Raw genomic sequence first — 11879 nt, 5'->3', positions numbered from 1 at the left:
GTGACTTTTTGTAAAAATATGTTTGTATTTAGTTTGTAACTTTGTATACCTAGCATTTCTTTCCTAAAAAATATGTTTGAGAAAACATTTCGGTAAATACGTGTTTGGAATACAATATTTTTGCTAATCAAAATCTAAGAATACCACTTAGGGGGGAGGGAGTGGTTTCCCCAACCCCAAACTTTCCAAAATATCCATATTACCATCTTCCAATAAAAACTCTTCACCTCAAACTTCCCCAATTCACCCCAAAATGATGGCGCCACTTACCCCAACCTCAATCGCCAAGTGTCCAGCCCCCATTCGCCCTTTTCTTGCACGCAGTCCCCACCTCCTCTTCTCTCTCCTCGGGCTCACTACACCAATTCTCTTCCATTTTACCCCACTCCAAACCCCTTGCAGCGGTGTGCCCGCGCGGGGCCGGCATTCCCCGCAGTCCTCCCCGCATCCACTCCCACCCCTCTCATCGATCTTTACTCTGCACCCGACCTTTTTGTTGTAGAAACTGGGAAAGAAAAAAAAAAAAGAAAAAACCCATCGAAAGATGGATGGTTAGTCTGTTACCAAATAACTTTCCATCTACTATATTTTTTTTAAATCAAAATTTCTAAAACATGACAATTCTTCCAACATTGTTATCTTCTTCAAACCCTTTTTCTTTCTCCCGTCGAATTCTCCCTAAAACCCCCAAATCATGTTATCCCAAAACCAAGATTTCAAGAAACACCCAATATGGCATAAACAACAAGAAAGCCATGGCAGCTTTGATGGGAGCTGGGTTTGCCTTAACAACACCCCTTTTTGTGGGACCTGCTTCTGTACTTGCTGCTGAGTTGCCATTGTTGGTGGGCTCATCAATGCAACTCACTGAACCTTCAAATGCTCTCTCACTTCCTACTTGGGCTATCCATGTTTCAAGTGTTGTTGAATGGTATTTTAATTAAATCTTACTGTTTTTTTTTTATATATATACCAATTATTGATTGATAGTTTGATATTTTGTTGGATTCTGGAGCTAGTTATTGATTAATAATGTCAAGATGGTTGCTTTATGAATGCAAAATTGTGGGAATCTCTTAAGTTTGATATCTATAATAATAGAATGTGATATGCCTAAAAATCTAGAGCCGAAACATAGATTTCACTCACTTTCTTTCTCTTGACCTTTGATATGTTGTGTTAGAACCAGATTTTTAAGTATGTTTGTAGGCCGACCAAATTAGTCATATTCATCATTTTTTCATACTAATAATATTCTTCTTAGGCTGTTTTGTTACATTATTTTAGTATCTTAGTACTTGTTAGAACTCTTTGGCCAAAGATCCTTATGAAAGCAGTCTTTTTACCTTTGGATTGAGGCAAGACTGTCTACATCCTACCTCCTCATACCTCGTTTTGGCACGGATTGGGTACCGTTTTTTGTTGATGTTGTTGTAGTACTTGTTAGAACTCGTTCTTTTTGTGCACAAGCACAACCTTTACATGACACTTTATTATTAGAGGATTGATTGACTAAACCCTAATGAACTAAACCTATCTTTTGGTTGGGAGAGGTTGGCTGATACAAACCCATCCCATAATAGGCTCGCATCATGCCCTAAGATAGGTGTAGAACTCACTCCCAAAAGCTAGCTCAAAGGAGGAGGGGACACCTAGGCTTATAAACCACCAACCAATCCCATACTTGGCCGATGTGGGATCATATCATTGGCCCAACCCAAATGGACTTAGCCCGTCTTTGGGTTGAGCCAACCTATCCCCTGATATTTATAAGTCTAAGGTTTTTTTTAGAAGTAGTCTCTGTACCCTTGGCCCTTGGGTATGAAGAAGTATAATATGACTATCGATATCATACCTTCCTAGTACCTTGCACACAAAATGGATTGGGTATTGTTATTTATAGATTGATTTGTCATGAATAGTAATGAGCTTCAAAAGTTTCAATTAGGGTGTGTTTGAAATTGCGTTTGTAAAAATGATTTTGCATTCTGGAAAAGAGGCATTTTCAAAATGCAGGTCTCATCCTGTTCTTCATAGCCATAAGTAAACGTAGATGCTCACTTTTTCTTCATAGCCATAAGTAAACGTAGATGCTCACTTTTTCTTTCATAGCCATAAGTAAACGTAGATGCTCACTTTTTTCATAGGTTTATCCAAACACTATCTTCTAGATTTGTGCGATTTGAAAACACTATACTTAGATATTCCCCATTCCCCGTCAAAAAGCAATTCTAAACACCCCTTTATAAGCGATGGAAGTTATGATGGTTAAGTTATTGGAACTAATATATGATTGTTTATAATGATGAGTTATTAAAATTTTTGGGGTTAAATTTGAAGGGTTGCAGCAATGATCTTAGTATGGCAATATGGAGAGAAATCTGGATATCAATCATGGAAGGGGCTTTCTTGGGGTATGGTGAGTTACACTATTGATATATTGATTCCCATTACATATTTTGTTATTTATACGTGTGTAAGGCATAAGCTTATGCTCCCTGGTTTTTACATCTGTATAGGGTAAAGTTATTTTGAGAACCCTTTTTTTTTTTGAGAACCTTTGAGAACTTTTCAAATTAAGCCCAACCGATGATTGTTCTTTACATGAAAATTGTTTTTTATTGTTTTCTGAATAACTTATGTGTAATTTTGAAGTTTATAATTGTGTAAAGCATGGATTATCATCCATTATACAATTATGTGGAGATTTTGATTCCTGATCACATGTGCACGAATATTGCTATGATCACATGCATACAAGTCGATCACATGTAATCATAGCAATATTCGTGCACATGTGATCAAGAATCCAAATCTCCACATAATTGTATAACGGATGATAATCCATGCCTCCACACAATTATAAACTTCAAAATTACACATAAGTTATTCAGAAAACAATCAAAAAACAATTTTCATGTAAAGAATAATCATCGGTTGGGCTTGATTTGTAAAGTTCTCAAAGGTTCTCACAAAAAAAGGGTTCTCAAAATAACTTTTCACTATCTATATATATATATATAATATATATAGGGGTGGGTTAATTTAGGGACTTCTTAAATTAGGGACCATTAGGGACATGTAACTTACACATGCGTAAGTTGTAACTTACACATGTGTAAGTCGTGGTGGCGGTGGTCGCCGTCGCCGGAGGATCATGGTGGTCGGAGATGGTGGTGGTGGTGGTGATGGTGGTTGTATAACTTACACATGTGTAAGTCGTGGTGGCGGTGTTCGCTGTCGCCGAAGGATGATGGTGGTTGTCGGAGATGATGGTGGTGGTCGGAGATGGTGAAAAATGAATGATTGAGAAGTGTCCCTAATTTAAAAGTGTCCCTAAATTAACTTTCTCTCTCTCTCTCTCTCTCTCTCTATATATATATATATATATGACGAGTTAATTGATTCAGGTGCCCCTGCTTGGTGGAGCGTTTTGCGCGTGTACTTGGCATTTCTTTTATAACTCGGAATCACTTGAAGTAAGTTTGGTGTTCATTTCGAAAAGCAGAGCTTGGTATGGCATTTATGTTCGTATGTGATTCACAATGTTCATATTGTTACAAGCCAAAAGCAAATCTTGAACTTCTATCATATTTCAAGGGCAAATTGCACGAAATATCAATGTACTTTGCGTTTATTACTGTTTATGGTACATAATATTTAGCGTAAACGACTTGTGATCTTTACAAGTGGTCTCAAGCTTGAATCCTGCTAGGTACATTATTGGAGGTGGCTAGGGAAGGGCTTGGAAACGGCCACATGATACCCCGGTTAGGCCGCGTACATTGAGTCAAAAGACTTGCCCTTCCCAACGTAATCTGAATAGGGAATTCTCATCCTTTTACTCGTCTATATTTAGCGTAAAATAGTAACCAACTCATAAAATTTGTGTTTGTGATGATGATGAGTCTATTTCTTACCGACTTTTTAAACTTGTTGACATTGCATCTTATACGTTGTCTGTATATTTTCATGTAAAATGACACTGAATGTTTACTTTTACTTAACTTCAAATATAGATACTGGTTGCTATTCAAGGGGCATTGACGGTTATTGGCAATACTACAATGTGCATAGCCGCATACAAAATCTATAAATCGTCACAAGAACGCTCCACTGGTACATAAGAATATGTATTCACTTCCAGAATCTTCATATTTTAATCCTTAAGGTAAATACTTCTTAATCTTATTTTCATCTGTAGACCATTTACCCCTCAACTTCAATTGCATTTGTAGAGTAGCAAAAAGGAAAAGAACACAGATAACTTCCACTTTTGTGGCTGCTATTGATAATAATCTTATTACGATTGTCAGAAAGTGTTGAAAGTATAATCTTTATAAAAGTTATATTGTTATAGGTGGAAATGCATTGTCTGTATTTACTGAAACTGATGTTGTGAATTGTGTTTCCGAGGCTTTTGCTTTGACTTCTGATGTCTATCATAAGAAAGAGAAAAATGATTGGAAAATTAAAAACTTTGAATATAAGTCCCTTAGATGGCCCGTAGGTCTTGGAGGCTATGAACGAGTGTTTATTTATGTCCTGGGCCATTTTGGGAATTTGAAAGTTGTTTGAAGCAGGTTCTAACACTTTTATGTTACCCGTAAATGTTCCTTTGGTTAAGTAAGAGCATTGTATGTGGGGATTCAGAGATCAAAGTTGATTTAGGAAATACTAGTTATTGACCCCGCGTGTTGCCGCAGGTACGTTTTTTATACAATAAAGTTTTGGCAAATTTATGTCAAATATTCGAACTCAAACTTTAAAAATGACCACTTACCATCTAGCAATAATATTAAAAATATTATAAAGGAATAATAAGTCGTATAAAAACACAAACAATAACTATATTAATGTTTTAAATGTTTCATGAATGTAAGACATAAGCATGATGAAAATTATTATATATTAAAAACGTTATATATATGTATAAAAACGGAAGAAGATAATCAAAAACCAAATCTTTAAAAGTAAAACCATAACTGTGTGCAAATTGTATGATGAAAACCTGAGAACCCAAAAGTTTAATGTCAATAAAAATGAAAACGAAATTTTTTGTGGGATACAAGTTAAAAGATGAACATTTTAATTTAAAAAACAACTAAACGTGTAGCAATACAATAAAAATTATGTAAAAGAATATTAAGATGTATAAAAACAACATGAACGTAAGACGTAATGATGATAAAAGTTATTGTATAATGTAAACGTTATATATATAAAAAGACAAATGAAAATAATCAAAGACCAAATGTTTATAACTAAAACCGTAACTGTGTGAAAGTTGTTTGATGAAAACATGAGAACCTAAAAGTTTAGTGTCATGAAAATGAAAGCGAAAACTTTGATGTGGGGTAAATGTTAAAAAATAGCAATTTTAGGGGGTTAAAATGAAATTTGGTTAAAGTTTTGGAGGTTAAAACGAAATTTAGTTAAAATTAGTTGTGCTTTAAAAGCTTGTACATTTTACGCACAAAGTACTTGTACATTTAAATAGGTTTTTAGTATATATATAATATGTTAGATTTTCTGATTCGACCCGTATGGCCAGCTAGAAATAGAATGCAATCCAATTCGACCCATTCATAAGTTAACAAGGCCTAACTACCACTTCTAGTCATTGTTATCGAAGTAACAAGATGGTTTTTAAGTTAAACTAAATTGCAAGTGGATGACGTTTTTCCTATTTAGGTTACCCGGGAAAGAAGAGTCTCTTTGACTCAGATGTACACGGCCTGACCAGGGTATCCCGTGACCATCTCCGAACCTTTATCTGGACACCTCCAAGTTTGTACCTTACGATTTGAACCTGAGACCTTTTGCAAAGATCTCAGGATGTTATCGCTAGACCACTTGAAGGTGGTCTAAGTTAACTCAACCTAGTTTTTTCTTATATATTTACTTTTTGGGGGGGAAGGGGAGGGGGAAGAGGGCTGTACCTGCAGTAAAATAATAGTGCTTGTCAAAACATATAGTCTAATTTGTACAGATTGTAAGTGGGACTCCCACAGAAAACTTAGTATAAGCTTCAAGACAGGCCGTGATCTCCTTGACTAGACCAAGATACATTCTTGTACCATCCTAGATATACAAGTTTATAACATGCTCTGAATTTGACGTTAGAATGGAAAACACTCGACCACGATGTGAAACACGATCGAAAGGACAGCCAGATTAACATCTGCATTAACCTCATAACTATATAACAGATCTGATGGCTTCCACATCTCAGCAGCAACCGTGAGTTACTTGGAGGTTAAGAGTAAGAGTTAGAAGTTTATTCACATTACCCCAGTTATATCTTTTTCTGTAGCACTTATACAGCCTCCGTGCCCTTGTTAAATAGGCATGTGTTTTGTTCCTGCTAACACAATACACCGTGGCAGCGAACACTAACCAGCCATTAATGTTTGAAACCAATTCCCTCTTGAATCGTGAATGCAGATTGTGACCAATGCCGGTCCATACTCTGGAAATCGGTTCCATCTTTGCAAGAAGCTTTACCTTGTTCCACACCTGTCTAATGTGTAGCTATAAGAAAAATATGTAACAGTGTGAGTCCTCGTGAGCCTTAAGAATGAACATGATATATCAGGATTCCTATCTTCTGTTTTTAACCTTTGTCCTATGGCAAGCCACAAGATGAAGCATGCCTTGGGATACATGGTATACCACATAACTCGAAGGACATCACTACCTTTATGGAAAGTGTTCCTCTATCTAACACCAACTGAATGGAGATTTTATCTGATTCTGCGGCAATGTTTATTTATCTTTGCAACAGATCAGCTTGGTTAACTATCTGATGTGGAACTGCCTCTTTCTTGGAAAGGTTTTTTTAGAACGACATTTTAATCTACCCTTACTCCTAAATTACACGCATGCCTGGTATGAAACCCAGGACTCTCGAAAAATCCCTATTAATCCACCCCACAAATGTGAGAAGTGGGACTCGAACCCAGGTGGATCCCCCCAAGGTCAAAGACCTTACCAATGGGCCACCAACCCCATTGGCTAGTTTTGTGATGAATGAATATGTGTAAGTCCCTTTGCTCTAGATATTGTAATTGTATCCAAGTGACATGGCATATAATGCCCTCTAAACATTTGTATAAATATCATAAGTACTCAAGTAGCCTGAACTTGGATCCCTCTTCGTTTACCGGTTTACTATTTTAGAAAATAAGGTCACTCTTAAATATCTTGACTCATTTTAGCATTATCATGCATTTTACAGTCTTACTCTATTAGGAGGTCCAAATATATCTCTAATCATGCAAGATGACCTGATTAGGTAGATTACTAGCTAAACATGCTCAATGACCCAAGTATATGATCAAACTCTTCTCAAGGGTATTTTCGGCAGCAACAAATTATATTATTGCTTATATTATATAATGGGTGCAGTGCCTTCATATTTAAGGACTGTTTACATCATTGACACTACGAAAATTGTTTACGACACTCATATAACGATCGACTTTAGCTTCTCATGATGGGTACACTTGCTCTACAATAAGTGTCCTTTTGAATATTGCTATCCCATAGTCCCAAACATTATTGTTCTCCCAATCAATTACAGTACGAGAATATAGCCAGAAAAAAGTTAGTTTTAGGGACTTTAATTTTACATATGTAGATATTAGTATATTACATATTCATATTACGCATGCATAGTGAGTTAAGTATAATATGATAACCTACTTAAGATAATACTTGATAATAATAACATACAATCATACATACATATCAACATGTTGTGGTTGACATTAGGAAATGTACACCAACAGGAGAGTTGACCTGTGGAGTAAGTTACAAGAGTTGGATTCCAGGTTTCCATGAAAGTATAGGCTTAGGTCAAAGCTTTGGGATGTTCATTCCAACAACACTACTTTTAGACCCCAAATTGAAAGAATTTAATAATATTATGATCCATATGTCAAAGTTAGTATTGACCTTTTAGTCAATCTTTATTTGAATTCTCCAGAATTGCTCATAGAACCATACTTGTAGCTACCGATGAGTCAAGAGACATATTTTGTACCAATATTTACCAATTGTTACCTTCATGTTACTTGACAAGATTTTCTTATAGTGTAATTTAATCTTTCAAACAATAGCATTCACACCCCATGGTCCCAAATGTGAGTTGAACCCAAGACCTCTTGGTTGCTGGATCACCGCGATAATTGCTATAACATTCTATCAAAATATAAGGATTTTTTCTGAAAGACATATATTACATTACATCACACCATACAATATACACTTTTGTATATAATGAGACTTGAATCAACAACATAAGGAATAGTGCTAGGCCATAAGCCTTACTATAATCCTATTTTCGCCAATAGAGTTGGTGTATTTGTAAAGTCTTTGATTTTGAGAATATCTACCTGGGTTCGGATCTTACTTCTCGCATTTGTAGGTGTAATAGAGGGGTTTTCGAAAGTCTTGAGTTTCATTCCAAAACATGCATGTAATTTAAGAATAAGAGTATGATAAAATGTCATTTTAAAACAGTCAAATCTACTCCTAAAACCACCTAATATCTACTCCACCCACAACTTATAGTGCTAGGCTAAATCCCCCTGGCCTGGTGTAACGAGACTAACACAAGCTAATTAGAGGTGCGAGTAAAAGGCTGGTCTTATTAAATCTATAATCTTGTTTGCTGAAGTTATACTTTTGGTATCTTCACACGTGCAAAGAAGCTTCATATTCCAGACTGGAAAGGTGAGATCGAATCCATCCTAAAACCATTAGTGGCTCGAGAGATAGCTTTTCTAAAAGTCAACTTCATAAAAATATAAAAACTAAGATACACACATGGAATATAATACTGAATCAAACAACATGATATTATAAAACCACTTTTAATTAGATTAGTTTGCTAAGCATATTTAAGGCACATAAGGTATTGCAATAGACAATTTATTCATTAATGTACAATAACTTAACAACATAATTTATACGTGTTTGAATAGATTAAACATAGGGCCCTAAAATCCATTCGTTAATGATACATAATGCAAAACATGAGACTCGCCCCTTACATGCATAGATGAATATAAACTCATATCCAGAGTCGTACTACCATTCTTCTATTATGGTAAAAAGATACTACACCATATTGATTTAGAAAATTGATTAGATTTAATTTGCTCCACTTTTGAGAGTCTGAAAGTTGCCCGTGTGTCAAAATGATTATAAAGACGAACTCGAGGGATGATCAAAGTTTGAGTTTTTTCTCCTCGAGCATGGACAATAGCGCAAGTCTTTCCTGATGGAGCAAGGTGGCTTTGTTTCTTAACCTTTCATTCTCTTTCAAGATGCTCATGTTCTCCATGTACAACTTCAAGTTCTTTAATTCCATCTCGCGTTTCATCTTTTCTTCGATGAACTTGTTAGCCCTAATACAGAAGAAATATAACCAAAATTAAACGAGATTCTTTCATATCATACACGAATGATAAACGTAATTAAAGACGCACAACGAAAACCAATAAGATTTACCTGTTAAGTCTATGAACTCTAACCCGAACACGAAACTTAGGTTGCTTTGAGTTGGCCTTTTGGTTCAGGAAATGGAGAGAAGGGGGTGCCATGCATTCTTTGCTATTGCTAGTACACATGTTCACTTAGCTTTTGACAACTACTTGTATTAAATGAGTTGCTGGATCCTTATATATAGGTGGTTTGGTCTCAAGCCATGATGCACAAAGCCACAAGCACATGTGTTTGCATACATATATATCATTATATATGTATCACTTGAGAGAGGGTCTGTGTGATGAGGGGTAATTTCAATAACGATAATGATGATGAGGGATGTTCATGATTAAAAAGAGAAAGAAGCCAAAAAGTATTATATTCTATTGGACAAGAAGGTAAAGCCTAAGAACAAGGAAAGCTTTTATTTTCATTCTAAGCTTTCATGTGTTTGTTCAAATCCATTGTTGTTTTGAAATCTTCTTTTTGGTGTTTGGCTACTTGGAGTCCTTTTAGGATTTATCGGGCCTAAATAACTTCATTTTGTGAACATTAATTTTACATTTGGTATATGTCGTCTCTTTGATGTTTTACATTTTAACTATTTATTTTAAAATTGTTACGCTTATAATTGATATCATGTTGCTACATATCTCAATTTTCGATGTGTTTGGAGGTCGGTGTCAGATAGGATATGATATCGACTCGCAACTCTTATCCCCAACAAGGCAATATTATGAGCTTGATTTGGTGGTAAACAACATCGATTAAGACGGCATTCAATAACTAAAAGTATCAAATCTCACTTTGACTTGTACAACTTAAAAGCGTTATTGACTTCTTTTGAACCTTAATTATCATTCTTGTAGAATGACAAAAAAGAAGACTATTTATATTGTAGCGTTAGTGACCCCAGTAATGATATGTTAATGGACTGTCACAAATAAATGGAAGAAGGAATAATAGCAATAATAACCTGAGAAATGCGACAAAACTCATATGCGCTTTGTTAACAGTCATCGATTGTTATTATTAAAACGTCTGTATTCCATCATAATAAATTACACTAGCAAATTAATTAAACGGGATACCTTAAGATAGAAATCATGTATTTTCTTTGGAAAGAACGATAAGGCCTCTCCTTATAGGAACCGCTTCTTTCCCACTTCTTTCACTATTAATCAGTTTTCTCTTTCCAAGAACACCCCAAGAACACTCCTCTCCTTATACTACTCACTTCTTTCACTATTCATCTATTATTTAATTATTCCATTTTTCACTTACACAAAATTAATAAAACACATTTTATTATTAAAACAAACACATTACATTTATTATAAAATTAAACATTACACTAAAAAACATAAAGTAAATAAATTATGAAAAACAACATTATTACCAAATTAAAAACTAGACATCAACGTTGACGGCCGTGTTCCGAAGGTTCCAAACATGTTCGATCAGAGCATTGCGGAGTTGATGGTGAGCCATTCTATCGCGAAGCTCCCCGTACATACGAAGCTGCGTTGAACACCTTTCAGTCCATGTATGGTTTGAGAGTGTAGTATTAACTATCAACTCTAAAAGTTAGAAGAAGGAATATGTTTAGATTGTGAGTGTTTTGAAATGGTAGTGTAAATGAGGGGTTTAAATAGAAGTAAAAAATTAAAAAATTTTTTTTTTTTGAACCAACTAGCTGTTGGTTTTTAAAATTTGGTTTAAAAAATATTTTTTTTTTATTTGGCAACGGCTAATCTCCAAACCGGGACCCACACACACATTGCCGCTCGGCTAGAAATGGAAGAAACTCACAAGACGCACGCCAAGAAGCGATGGTGCTAATAGCGGCGGCACCAAGCCGCGCGGCGGAAGCGGGGAGGACGTCCTATAAGGACGGGTCTAAAATTACATACCGTATTACATGATAATAGAGACCAAAGGAAACTAAAATATCTGTAATCCATCAACGACATAAAACTTTAATTTATTACATACAGAACTAACTGAGCCCAAATTTGCAGTATAAAAAAAAAATCTATATTATTTGAACATATATGTTTTTTTTTTTTTTAATATCAAATTTCAAACATACATACAATCTATTACTATATTCTAACTTTAAATAATAATAAAAGTTTGTATATCAATTGTTTAAATATACTATAAGTTGACTAATTAAGTACATAACACATGCATGAACAATTGTATATATACATCAAAGATGGAAGATCAATAATATAATATATAAACAAATTTCATGTACCAGGAACTATTACGATGATAAAATAAAGTATATATTGGTTCAGAATCATTATTTTATTTTGACTATGTTTACATTTTTTATATTTAAATTACTTGTCTTTATTTGTATAATATATAGCACG

The 11879-nt window shown here is 34.9% G+C and overlaps 2 protein-coding genes across 4 annotated transcripts; one reads left to right on the top strand and one right to left on the bottom strand.

Moving 5' to 3' along the window:
* Window positions 1-497: 497 nt before the first annotated feature.
* Window positions 498-4390, top strand: LOC122579589 (ycf49-like protein). Of its 3 annotated transcripts, XM_043751788.1 has the most exons (5): window positions 498-931; window positions 2341-2419; window positions 3411-3479; window positions 4020-4119; window positions 4239-4390. In XM_043751788.1, the coding sequence occupies exons 1-5, from the start codon at window positions 615-617 to the stop codon at window positions 4241-4243; spliced, it is 570 nt and encodes a 189-aa protein (XP_043607723.1). In that variant the 5' UTR covers window positions 498-614; the 3' UTR covers window positions 4244-4390. The 3 variants fall into 3 exon arrangements, with proteins under 3 accessions (XP_043607723.1, XP_043607715.1, XP_043607731.1); XM_043751780.1 differs by having other exon boundaries at window positions 4020-4390; XM_043751796.1 differs by lacking the exon at window positions 4239-4390 and having other exon boundaries at window positions 3411-3514; window positions 4020-4191.
* Window positions 4391-8950: 4560 nt separating this feature from the next.
* On the bottom strand, window positions 8951-9797 carry LOC122585975 (protein LITTLE ZIPPER 1-like). Its single transcript, XM_043758088.1, has 2 exons — window positions 9520-9797; window positions 8951-9416 (listed from the first exon to the last, which is right to left on the bottom strand). Exons 1-2 carry the CDS (start codon window positions 9636-9638, stop codon window positions 9236-9238), a joined length of 300 nt encoding a protein of 99 aa, XP_043614023.1. The 5' UTR covers window positions 9639-9797; the 3' UTR covers window positions 8951-9235.
* Between the last annotated feature and the right edge of the window lie 2082 nt (window positions 9798-11879).

This window comes from Erigeron canadensis, chromosome 1 (genome assembly GCF_010389155.1).
Source record: "Erigeron canadensis isolate Cc75 chromosome 1, C_canadensis_v1, whole genome shotgun sequence".
In the NCBI taxonomy this organism is placed as follows: Eukaryota; Viridiplantae; Streptophyta; class Magnoliopsida; order Asterales; family Asteraceae; genus Erigeron; species Erigeron canadensis.
This window is presented reverse-complemented; position numbering and strand designations above follow the sequence as displayed.